This window comes from Sus scrofa, chromosome 11, assembly GCF_054392235.1.
Source record: "Sus scrofa isolate SSC_HxYL_T2T_F1_AM1 chromosome 11, Sscrofa_HxYL_maternal_Yorkshire_Landrace_v2.0, whole genome shotgun sequence".
Taxonomy (NCBI): domain Eukaryota; kingdom Metazoa; phylum Chordata; class Mammalia; order Artiodactyla; family Suidae; genus Sus; species Sus scrofa.
Genome location: NC_139393.1, coordinates 8859733 through 8872991, shown reverse-complemented (window position 1 = coordinate 8872991; position 13259 = coordinate 8859733). Strand labels below are relative to the sequence as shown.

At 45.3% G+C, this 13259-nt stretch overlaps 1 protein-coding gene across 2 annotated transcripts in view; it reads right to left on the bottom strand.

Annotated features, from left to right (window-relative positions):
• The window catches only part of RXFP2 (relaxin family peptide receptor 2), a 103624-nt gene extending 90666 nt beyond the window's left edge, over positions 1 to 12958 (bottom strand). The window contains exon 1 of one of the 2 annotated variants that reach the window (XM_084981406.1): positions 12802 to 12958. In XM_084981406.1, the coding sequence (XP_084837532.1) occupies positions 12802 to 12907 (106 nt within the window). In that variant the 5' untranslated portion in view covers positions 12908 to 12958. Of the gene's footprint in view, positions 1 to 2831; positions 3077 to 12801 lie in introns of those variants that run through there. The other variant, XM_084981408.1, reaches the window with a different exon arrangement.
• Between the last annotated feature and the right edge of the window lie 301 nt (positions 12959 to 13259).

Genomic DNA, 13259 nt, shown 5'->3' with positions numbered 1-13259 from the left:
TTTTTTAGGGCTGCACCTGCAGCATATGAAATTCCCAGGCTAGGGGTCCAATTGGAGCTGCAGCTGCCAGCCTATGCGACACACACAGCAACTTGGGATCTGAACCACATCTGTGACCTACACCACGGCTCACGGCAACGCCGGATCCTTAACTCACTGAGCAAGGCCAGGGATTGAATTCGCATCCTCATCAATACTAGTCAGGCTCATTACCACTCAGCCACAACAGGAACTTCCTGTCTTCATGACCTCTGAGTAGGCATACAGTTCTGCAAAAACTTCTAAGCATAAAAGAGAAAAACGATAAACTAGACTACCTTGAAATTAAGCACTCACTCCTATTCAACTAAGAATATTATTGTGGGAGGAAGAGGGTTTGGCTGCAGACTGCCGGAGGATGATGCAGTGCTTCTCTTTAGAAAGGAGAATATTCTGAGACTACTAAGAATTCCTACACAAAAACGAGAATTTTCTTATTGCCACTACAACAAACCATCACACTCAGTGGGTTAAAACACATCAGTATGTTATCTTACAGTTCTGGAGATCAAAAGTCCTAAATCAGTTTCACTGGGGTAATATCAAGGTTTGGGCAGCCCCCTGTTCCTTCTGGGCGATCTGTGGGGGAAATCTACTCCATTGCTTTTTCAGCTTCCGAAGCCACCTGCATTCGTTGGCTCATGGGCCCATCATGCCTTCTGAGAGCCAGCATCACAGCATCTTTTTCTCTTCTAACTTTGATCCTCCTGCCTCCCTCTGATCAGAGCACCTGTTATGACATTGAGTGCACCTGGATAACACAGGATACTCTTCCCAAGAGCCTTAACTTAATCACATCTGCAAGGTCTCATTTACCAGGTAAGGATGCATGCTCACCGCTTCTGGATATTAGAGCTTGGAAGTCTTTAGGGGCACTTATTCAGTTTTCCACGGGGGTGAGGGGGAGGAGACTTGGCAGCAGACATGGGGGATGGTTGCAGGGGAGGGGGTCCAAAGGGTTAATGAGCAGGTGAAAAGGTTATCAAAGAGGTGCAGGTTGAAGGCCACCAGGCAGTGAGACTGCCCGGAATAGCTACAATCAAACCTGTGGATGGCAAGAGATGCTGGTGACAATGTGGAGCAGCTAGAGCTCTGGAAAGACTGGGAGTGTGGATTGGAAGAGTCAGTACGGAGAAGTCTGTGTCAGTATCTACTGGAGTTGGATATGTAACTACGGAAGCAAGGGGAGAATGAGTAAAATATTAAAGGAAAAGAATCAGTGACCTAGAACGCTGTACTCATTGAATTATCCAAGTGATGGAGAAGATAATTTGAGGGCAGAATGGAGTTGAAGAGGCTTTAATGGCTGCTTGGTTATGGAATGAAGCGGTGGGTAAGTGAGAGGATTTTATGGGTTTTTTCCTCTCTGCCACAGAGATGGAGTAGATTAAGCAGGAGTGAGCACAGCTTGGCGAGGGATGCTTTGGATGTCCTGAGTGCCAGCGCACTTTCAGACATCTTTGTGCAACAGGGAAGGTGTGAGGTAGAGCTATATATTTACACATCAGCCTATTAGTGTAAGTTTGGTTCCATTATCCAGGGAGAGTATAGCAAGTGACAAAGAAGAAACTGAGACTAGAACTCTGAGAAATAAGAGGATTTGTGGGTGTATGAGTTAGGATTGCATTTGGCTGCAACTAAAAATCTGAATTATTGTGGTTTAAACAAAGAAGGTTTTCTTCTCACATAACAAGAAGTTTTGAGTTGGGTATGTACTTGGGGCAGACGTCTCTCTAACTTACGTTTTCCTTTAGCTCCTTCCTGGGGACAATTCCAAGCAGAGGGTCTGCACTGCAGCAGAAAGCAGGGAGGAGGGTGTCAGTAACAGGGAAGGGGAGCTTTGCTGGGAAGCTCACAGCTGATGACTGTTTTTCTCATTAATTAGAACTTTCTCCATGGCTCAGCCTGCTTGGAAGATGGGTAAGGAGAGAGATGTTGAGAATGGGAATTGATCAGCTAATCAAGACTATCTGCTACAGGTGTTAAATAGAAAAAAAAAAAATAGGATGGGGGAAGAGATTGAGAAAAGAGGCCAACTACGAAGGAGACAACTTGTCCAGAAAACCAGAAAGGAAAAGGTTCCAAGAATCACGGAGTCTTAATTCCATCAAACGCCTCAGGGAATTCCAGTGAGATGAGCACAGACACATCAGGTGGCGACCTGAGCAGAGAAGTTTGAGGCGAGTGCTGGGGGAGGGGGCCAGGTTCAGGGGGCTTAGGAATGACCAGGCAATGAGGCCTGAGGAATTCATGGGGCTGCTCTTTTTTCCTCTGGCTTTGATATTTTCAAAAGCACACATGTAATATATGGGTAAGTGAGAAACACAGTGATGAAACGACTCCCACCCCCACCCCCCCTGAAGGGCAGCACACAGCCCTGGCTGTTGCATCTACCCAGCCCCAAGGACGACGCTTTCAAGATGTTTGATTCTAAGGGACAGAATAAAGTGAGTGAGGTCAGGTAGGCTAGAAGGGAAGACGGCAGTAAGGGCATTCTCTTAAAATTAGGACAGTGGGAGGTTGACGGTACAGGGGAAGAGGGGAGACGCGCCTCGCAGCCCCGCAGGGCCCATCCCAGGAGGTCCAGGGGACAAGAAACGGGTCTGGCTAGGGTTGCAGGCTGTGTCCTCCCTGATGGATGGATGAGCGCTTCTCTGGCTCCTGCCGAGCAAGTCTAGGAAGAGCGTGATTAACACCAGCCAGAGGGAGGCAGGTCAAAGTGTCACCGGCAAAGCCCACGAACACGTCCCAAGAAATAAAAATAGAACAGGAGTAACAAAATAACTTCTGACCTTTGTGGTTTTCTTTTCCTTTGTGCTTAGTCCCGTTTCACTGGCTCACGGGGTGCCGCGTGCCGAGGCTTCATGCCTGACCCTTCCCACCAGAGTTCCCGGTGCAGAAACGCAGGCAGCCACCACTTGGGCTCAGGGATGTGTGAGGACAAGCGGCCCGCGCCACACTCACGCCAAGATGACGGCGGATGCGGGACCCCTCAGCTTGGGACCCGGCGGGGGCCTCGGCGCAGGATGCGGGGGCTGGCGGGGGCGGGCGGGGGAGCTGCGCCTGCGCTCATCCCACCCCGCGCCCTGGAGAGCAGCCCCCTCCCGCGCAGGAGATGCTTAGGAAACAGGCCCGCCCTCTGCCCCAGAGCGAGCTCCTGCCTCTCGGTTCCATCATCAAAGGAGAAACCTTTCCTTGGCTTTGAACCCCGCTGGGTCTTGGTCCACTGGCCCTGTGAGGCTGGGCACGAGGACCCTGCTGAGGCCCAGCTCGGAAGGGTGGATGCCAAAAGCTCCGTGTTGGCTGGAGCGGTAAGGCCCTGAGACATAAAGGAACGGCTCCCAGCTCCCGGCCTGGGCTGCGCTGCACCGTGGTGGAGGCTCAAGTCAAATGGCCACTTTGAGCTTCTCCTGCAGGATGTCCCTTTCTGTCCCCAAGCTCCGTATCCAGTCTCCTTGATGCAGCAGGTAAGGAAACGTTGCCCTCATAGAAATGAACTCATATCTTAAGAAGCAAATGTGACAAAAAGAGACAAGGGGACAGAAGCCAAGCAGTTCCTAACAGGGTTCTCCGTGTTTGTCACCCCTTCATGGTTCTCATCACCATGATAGGTGATGTCTTCAGACACCCCTCCCTCTGCTCTCTGGCCCACAGGAGGGAAAAAATATCCAGTTCTTTTCAACTTCCCCCTAGCCAGGTTGAAACTCAACTGTATTTAAAAACAAATAGCAACCAAAAAAAAAAAAAAAGAAAGAAAGAAAGAAAGAAAGAAAGAAAGAAAGAAAGAAAAAGAAATTTCCCAAATTAACTGAGTAAAATAGAGCAATATTTTCTAAAGATAAAAAGTACCAAACTTTGAAAGCCCAACTTTGGGCTCTATCGTAACAATCTGTTCTCTGACACCTCTGCCAGCTCTGCCTGTGCCCTGTAAGGAATGTTTCCTTAATGGGTATTGTGTTCCAGGAATGGGCTAATTGCTTCATTATCTCATTTGGTTTTCATACCATCTTCACAAAGCAGCTCTTCGTCAGATTATCTGAACACTTTTTTGGTAGATGAAGCTAGTGAGGCTTGGAGATGAGAGTAACTTGTCTAAATTTACAAGGCACATCACAGGCCGAGCTGGGATTCGAACTTGTGTAGGAAAGACACCAGGCTCAACTGCCAGACGACCTTGGCTTTGTCCTTCCGTCACTGCAGCATCGCCCCATAGACTCTCAGAGGAGTGTCTCGCAAGGTCTCCATGCTTCGCAGACCCTGTCTCCTCTTCATTTGACGCACTGGAGGTGTTACAACTCTTGCAACCAAGTCCCCAGAATTAAATCTAGTTAATTACATCTAATTAATTTAATCAGATTCTTCACCTGAGGTCTGACCTGTGCCTAGGATGATTGGTCTGCTGCTTTCTTGGTGATGAACATAAATGTCTTGGGGATGAAAGTACTGCTTTGTTGATGAAAGATCCTCTGCACGTGTTCCTGTTCATTCAATGTTGTCCACCCTGTACTATAGCACAAATTTGCTTTTATTTTTATTTTTTTATTATTTATTTATTTTGCCTTTTCTAGGGCCACACCCATGGCATATGGAGGTTCCCAGGCTAGGGGTCTAATCGGAGCTGTTGCCACCGGCCTACGCCAGAGCCACAGCAACACGGGATCCGAGCTACGTCTGCAACCTACACTGCAGCTCCTCCGGCAGCGCCGGATCCTTAACCCACTGAGCAAGGGCAGGGATTGAACCCGCAACCTCATGGTTCCCAGTTGGATTCGTTAACCACTGCGCCACGATGGGAACTCTACAAATTTGCTTTTAAAGCTAAAAGAAGGATTTTCTATTTATCCGTATTAAGTTTTATCTGTTTCAGCTCATTGTTTTAGCAAATGAAATCTTTTCAACATGTTTTAATCCAACATACTAGTTTCTTCTCCCCTGTCTAAAATTTGTGTTCCTTCATCTATGAAATATCAAAGAGATTGATCCAAGAACAGAGCTCTGTGGCCTACAAACCGTCTTTCATTGCCCTTGATCCTTTGAATAATGCTGAATTTCCTTTTATTCAGCCAGATAGGAACACACCTAATTATATTATCATGTAACAATATTTTAAAGATTTTTTAATGATTTTTATTTTTTCCATTGTAGTTGGTTTACAGTGTTCTGTCACTTTTCTACTATACAACAAAGTGACCCAGTCACACATACATATATACATTCTTTTCCTCGAATTAGCCTCTATTACACTCCATCATAAGTAACCAGATGTAGTTCTCAGTGCTATACAGCTGGATAAAAATATTTTTTAATGAAGATTTAAGAGATACAGTCAAGTATCTTGCTTTTACTGAAGATCTAATGTCCTTCATTCAAAAACTCAGGTAAACAAGAAAATGTAATATATTTTTATGAAATGTATTCTCTGTCTTGATTTCATCATTGTACCTAAGAGCAAAGTTTTTAATCTAGGGTGATCCAGGTAAAGCGAATCAATACTGTGCCTCTCTGATTATCTGTTTCTTTTAGTATTGTATGAAACAGGGCCACTGGTAAAAGCAAAGATTACAGAGAGGAGAAAACAGTTGGGGGGTGTGTGTGTGTGTGAGTGATGAGTAGACTAGAGCAGAAGGGGGAAGCCAGGAAATTGTCTTTTTTGCAGAGTGGACAAGCATCCATATTAGAAAACATGCTCGTTTGATATTGTCACTGTAAACTTACAAAGAAGCGAGTCTTCTTGATTGTATGTGTGATGCAGCGTGGGCGAGCTGCTTGGTGCTGGTGGGAAGCAGATGGATAGTAGGTCTTCGGCAGGGTTTCAGGTTTGCAAGGCCAGTGAAGTCAGGGTGGGAGGAGTGAGGGAGTTAAGTTTCTAGTCATGATCTGTGGATTCTGTGCTGAGTAAGAAGGGTTACGAGCCCACAGGGAAGGGTAATAGCAGGAAAGGGTCAGGCCAACGCCTTAGTATGTCTGAGACTTTCTGGCGTGGACCCTCAGGGTAGGAGAACTGGATGGAAAAGATGTGGTTCTCCAGAGGGGGGCCTTTTGAAGGTTCTAGACAAACCTCTGAGATGGGAAGACATGACTGGAAACAAAAAAGGCCAAGGATTTGAGAGACCAAGATGCTGCACCAGTTGACTTACATGGATGTTAAAGTTAGTAAGAGTGATGGCAGGAGCAAGAAGGTGCTCCGTGGACAAAATCATCAGTGGATGAGAGGGCGTGGGGAGGAGTCTCCAAATGACAACAATGAAGAGGAGGGACAGGAGGTCAGGTGTGGTGGCGCGGATGTCAGGTGCGGTGATCACCTGGCACATTGGGAACAATTGCATGACCTGGACACCAGCATCCAGAGGTCAGATGTTCAGCTGGCTGCCTGGGACTTTTCATTTTCATTTGGATATTGCAGCATAATGTGGGAAGGGCTACAAACATAGGGTTAAAAAGAGAAAAAAAAACCCCAAAAACTCCTTATTTTCTGAAGAACCTTCAATCGTAATTGCATTATGATATGCCTGATGCACCCCCACTGGCAATAGCAGATATTTGCACAAAGAAATCAAGGTGCTGGAAGCAAATGATAAGCGAAAAACATCCTAATAACTATGTCTGATGTTTGAAGGAGTTTCACTCGAGGCAGATTAAACACAGGAGCTTTGCCTGAAGACTATTAAAAACTTCCCAGCCTCCTAAGGAAAACAGCTGTAATTGGACTCATTTAACAAAAACAAAATTCAGATAAAATGAAAAATTCTCTGTGAAGTTATTGTGGGTCATTTCTTATAATGCAGCTGAACAGTATCCCTAAGGCTGTTTGGTGTGATTTTTTTTCCCCCCATGTCTTATAATGATGAAAAACTCAGTTTGATTTCTTATTATGTTAACTGGAATTACAGCAAGCACACAAAGATTTAAGTGTTAAGATAAAGCTACATTTTTTAAAATGTAGTTTAAACAGGTTTTGCCAGGTTTTGCATCAATTAACTAGAAATGGAGGAAGTGAAATCATATAATGTCTAATTTGTTAGATCTGAGAGAAAATGTACAATATGTAATCTAGGAGTGTATGTTTAATATATAATCTCTCTTCTGTCACCTACAAAAATACTAAAGTGGTTGGTTTTTTTTTTTCTTTTTTAGTGCCGCACCTATGGCATATGGACGTTCCCAGGCTAGGGGTCAAATCAGAGCTTCAGCTGCCAGCTTACACCATAGCCACAGCAATGCCAGATCCGAGCCATGTCCACTGCAGCTCACGGCAACGCCGGATCCTTAACCCACTGAGTGAGGCCAGGGATTGAACCTGCGTCCTCATGGATACTGGTCAGGTTTGAAACCTGCTTAGCCATGACAGGAACTCCCTAAAGTGTTTTTATCATATATTTAAATTGTAGCCATCTGTGAAACCAACCCAGGCCCTTGAAACCTTCTAGACCTTCCCAGGCCTGATGATCGCCTCTTCTGAAATCCTATAGCATTTTCATTCAAATATATATATTCTATATATATATATAAAATCTTTTTAGGACCACACCTGCAGCATAAGGAGGTTCCCAGGCTAAGGGTTGAATCGGAGCTGTAGCCGCTGGCCTACACCACAGCCACAGCCACGTGGGATCCGAGCTGCATCTTTGACCTACACCACAGCTCATGGCAATGCCGGATCCGTAACCCAGTGTGCGAGGCCAGGGATCGAACGTGCATCCTCATGGATGCCAGTCAGATTGGTTTCTGCTGAGCCACAACGGGAACTCCACCAAAATATAATTGATCACGCTTTATGTATCAAGTACTATGCCAAGAATTGGGGCAGTAGGAAAAGAATATAACTAATCAGGGGAGACATAGTAAAAGCAACAATTAAAATGATTAGTTCCTACCTGCCGGGGATTATAAGTGCTTTACGTGTAGTAGTAACTCTTTTCTCACCACAACGTTATGAGATAACTACTACTGGTATTCCCATCTTAGAGAAGAGGAAATAAAGGCATAGAGAGACTTAGTTACTTGCTAAAGGTCACAGGCTAATGCCTGGTATACTCAGATTCAACAGGCATTTTCCCTGATTCTAAAACTCCTAACTCCCGAGTCAGCCACTTACTTTGTACCTCAATTTTCTCATCTCAGGAAAAAGAGGTATAATATTCTACATCTGCCCTACCTGATTTATAGGGTTGTAAAATGAGATTCAAGTAAGATAACAGGTTTGGAAATACTTAAACAATTAAATCTGTTGTAGTAATGCTGAGTATTACTCATTATAATAACGTGTGAATTGTTTTACCCGAAATAATTCCTTTGTCTCTCAGAACAACACTCTGTAGCAGCTCTCAAGATCATGTCCATTTTTTTTCTTTATTTTTAGGGCCCACACCTGCCACACTTGGAAGGTCCTAGACTAGGGGTCGAATTAGAGCTTTGGCTGCTGGCCTACACCATGGCAACACTGGATCCTTAACTCACTGGGCGAGGCCAGGGATCGAACCAGCATCCTTAAGGATGCTACTTCTGGTTCTTAACCCACTGAGCCACAAGGGGCACTCCAAGATCATGTCCATTTGATCATGGGGACACGAAGATACAGAAAGGTCACACCTGTTCAAGAGTCCAACCCAGGCAGACTGACTCCAAAGGCCATCTTGTAACCTCTAAATTCTGCTGCCTATTTCCAAACTTGGTCCTGTGGACAGTACATGGGGCCAGCCTGGGCCCAGTATCCACAGTGGGAGCGGGGACAGGGCAGAATTAGGAGCAGGCCTCAGGGAAGATGCTGCTCCTTTCTCTGGCCCGTGTTTAGCCTGCGCCTGAGGCTGTCCTGGTCCTCTCTGTCCCCCACCATGTGGGTATCAGCGCACGCCCCCAGCAAAGTGGCTGGACAGGAAAGCCCTGCCGCAGGCCTGTCCCTGCAAAGCTCCTGCCCTTCACAAGGTACTGCAGCAAAAATCAGGTCCCGAACCAAAATCACATCCTACCTTTCCCATGGCAAATGCTCAGAGTACCTGGTTCCTGTAATTTCTGATTGCCTCAAACTCCTAAAACCCACTGCCTCCAGAAAAAGGCCTTTCCATTTTCACCTAGCTCTGCTTTGTAAAGAGTCCCTCTTGAAATAGAACTGTAAATGGCTTAAATTGAACTATGAATAGAATATTTGGGGGACTGGTTCAAGGTCTGTCCTACTTCTCACACCAACCTGGTTTGGCTTAGTAGCTATATAACTGGTACAGAAAGAATTGCTCTGGCCAAAACGCTGATTGCCACACTGTGAGGGATTTATGTGTGTGGGGGGGGGGCGCAGCAAGCACCTCCGTTTACATCACACTCCACTCCTTACAGGAGAATGAAAATGAAATTAGTAAGTTTAGTGACCTGCGTATGGTAAGGAGACTGGTCTAACTTTGGCAACCCATCATTTCTCCAAATTATTCACCAACAAGGCTGTATTTTATTTTATTTTATTTTATTTTATTTTTGTCTTTTGTCTTTTTTAGGGCCACACCTGCGGCATATGGAAGTTCCCAGGCCAGGGGTCTAATCAGAGCTGCAGCTGCTGGCCTACGCCAGAGCCACAGCAACGCCAGATCCGAGCCGCGTCTGTGACCTACACCACAGCTCATGGCACTACCGGATCCTTAACCCACTGAGGGAGGCCAGGGATCGAACCTGCAACCTCATGATTCGTAGTCAGATTCGTTTCCGCTGCGCCGCAACGGGAACTCCAAGATTCTATTTTAAAAAGCAGAATACTGTATTTCCTCCTGTGGTGCAGTAGGATTGGTGGCATCTCTGCAGCACCAGTACAGAAGTTCCAATCCCCAGCCTAGCCCAGTGGGTTACATGATCCGGCATTGCCATCGCTGCAGGATAGGTCCCAGCTGTGGTTCAGATCTGATCCCTGGCCTGGGGAGTCCATATGCTGTGGGACAGCCAAAAAAGAAAGGAAAAAAGCAGAACATCTGTTAACTCACTCTAAAGCTAAAAGTAGAATAAAGTAAAAGAAACAAATTCGAAAAATGGAAATTACCACTGCCTGTCAGGTGTGGCGTTTGAAGCCTTTCTAAGTATCAGGTGATTGTTTTCATTGACAAAAGTGAAATAATATTTAAGCCACTAACTTCTTCATAAAGATAATTTGAAAACACATTCTTGGGATTGTTGGCAAGAAGATATATAACTGAAATGACAATCAAGTGGTAATCTAACAGACACTTCAGGTTCTAATCTCAAAGGCAGATATGAGCAACACTGCTTGTCAGTAGATTCAGTGAATGTACTTTTTTGTAAAATTTTGCACAGGGTCAAAAACATTGCAGAGAGCACTCCATGCAAATTTTGAATTATTAAAATGTAAAATCATTTGGCAGTTCAAGAGAGAAAAATATTCTATTGATGTGAAGTATAATTTTTGCATGACAATGCGTTTCATCACGTTTCAGGCTCTATGAGAATGAAGAGATCTTGGAAATGATCTAGTTCAACTCATTTCACAGTAAGAAACCTGAGGCCCAGAAGAAGAGATTCTGTTTATAAGCACACAGCTAGTTAGCAAGAAACGGCAAGAATACAAGACGCCCAATTCCATTCTTGAGTTTAGTTCCAACCAAAATTTGAGCCTGAGGAATATAATATTATAAATCAAATGTATGTGGGTCATTCACGTTCAACATTTCAGCAGGTATAACAGAAAGGCTGTATTTACCCCACCCTCTGGATCTTCCTGAAATCAGTTATCTTGGGCCTTGCACAACATCGGAGGTGTTTTTTCAGGTATCACAAAATATCTCTAATTGCGACAAGAAAGGAAATTCCAGCATTAATGGCAAAAGTACCATTCCCATATGAACTAGTTTGTCTTCTGTGAAGATATTTACAGAGGCCACTCAAGATATTTACAAAGCCCACTAGGTCTCTGTTTCATTATAAATACGAAAAACACTCTATACATTTCTTTGAGGAGGAGATGCACAGGTTTGACCCATGCAATGAGAAAAAATTTCCATCTGCTATTAGCGCTGTTAGTTGTTAAAAATACTGGATGGTGGTGTAAGAATGCATTGTCTCCAAACATTTTCTATAAGATCTAAAATAAAACTTTATATCATAATTTACTGCACAATTTTTTTACTTCCTTTACTTTGATACAAGCGAGACAACAAACATTTCTCTTGTTTATTCAACACTAAATTAAGATATTATTTCCTTAGATCACCATTGACACTAAAAAATCTTTTTGTACCAGTATTTGATAGGTAAAAAATCACAAGAAACCAGTTTGAACAAATGGAAATCATCAGTATCAAGCTGTTGGGAGCCTTTCTAAGCATCTGGCTGGGAAAACTGAAATATCTGAGGCACCAAATTCTTCATAAAAACAATTTAGGAGTCCCTATTTGGGTTAATATATCAAAACAGAGGGATCTCCTCAACTTGGGTAAATGTAAAGGAATCAGGTTGAATTTTGTGTTTACAATACAGTGAAAAGTCCTTTCAAATAGGAATTTTCTGAAGTGAAATAATTTCCCTAGATATTTAAGAACTTTCATGCACAGATGCAGGAATTTGGGGTTAACGCTAAAGTATTTCCTCTCCATTGCCAAAGTAGCATTTTTGGCGGAAAATAGTTTTCTTCTCAAGAAATTTCAGAATGAAGTGCCCCCACCCCCACCCCATAGGCTTTTTCCAAACCCCGTCACCAATTCCTCAGCTCAAAGACGCATGGGCAGATCTGAATGGGATAAACATTAGACGGAGGGAAGAGGCTGTCAATGATGCACTGAGGAGTGGGATTTATTCAGTGCCTCTGTGGAGTCTGGTTCTAACAGCCGCGGGGGATGGGACTCTGTGTGATCCGTTGAATGAAAATCTCCCATGACCGGTTTCTTCTGAGCATTCCTACCAGCTATGCTCTTTGCAGTCATGCCTCGTGGTCCCTTCATATCCCTTCAGCAGATTTTAGATCTTTCTGATCCCTTTCAGCTATTATAACCCACTCTGGTTCAAAATCTCAAGCTTAACCTGGACTTGAATTTCATCCTGATGGTCTCTCCTACCCCCCATGTGGTCATTGTCAGGACTGTTTAAGAATCTTCTAGTCCTCCTTCGAAGGACGCCGCCAGAAAGCATCCCCACAGGCTTTGAAGCCAGGGTGGCCATATGACTTGGGTCTGACCAATAAAATGTGAGCAGAAATGACATGTATTGTATCTGGGCAGAAGTTTTAAGAGCTAGCGCATGATTTACTGCCTTTTCTTTCTTCCTATGATGGTGAAGGGAGCCCGTGTCCAGGTGAAGTTTCTTTCAGCCCAGGACTGTGAGTGACCACCGTGAGCACAGCCCCCTGCCAATGTGCTTTGGGAACAGCCTGAGCAAGAAGTAACTTGCTAGGTTGAGCCTTTGAGACGTGGGACTCTTCTGAGATGCTGCAGCAAAACCTAGCCTCTTCCGACTCTGATCTCCCAGTGTAGGCTTGAGCTACAAGCCCATCTGCTTGGAGCTGACATTGGTGATGGGGTGCATAGTCTGATTCTGCAAGAAGGCTTCTCTCAGTTAGGTCTAGCCCCTCCCGGCTTGGAAGGATGGCATCACAGAGAAGACAGGACATGTCATTTCACTGGTTGCATGCTGGTGGCAGGGGTGTCCCTGTTCTGACTCAGGTTATACCTGCTTCTGCATCCTCTGCCAATACCCTGGTCTCTGGAGGCGGACACAGGGTGTTGAGTGTCTCTCTGGCTCTCCCTGTTGATGAGGATCCCTTTAGGCAGAGACACTTACCACGCGCCGCAGGGTCTCCCCTCCTGGCCTGGGGGCCATCGTGGCCACTCCGTAGCTCCTGCAGCTGGTCCTCTACTCCAGGCTCCTTCCTGGGACCAACGGACATGAGGAATTAGAGTGGGGCTGCCTATCCTGCCTTTCTTCCCAGGCACACTGTACTACTATACTGAAGCCCTCTTCGCTTACTCATATAAGCTCCACCCTGGAGCCTCCTGCCTTTGAGAATCTCCAGCTGAGAAGCAGACCCCAGTTCCCAGATTTTTACATCCCTATTCCTGAAACCCCAGACTTCGCCAGGAATGGAACTTCTCAGCCAGCACCCAGCTGGGGGACAGGAACGGGGCTTCCTTCCTGCTGGCACTCCTCATGGATGCCCGTGGATGTCTTGGACTCTCCCCCTTCGCCTGATGTTGGAGGCAGGGGGACGAACGCCACAGGAGCCCCACAGTCCCCATGAG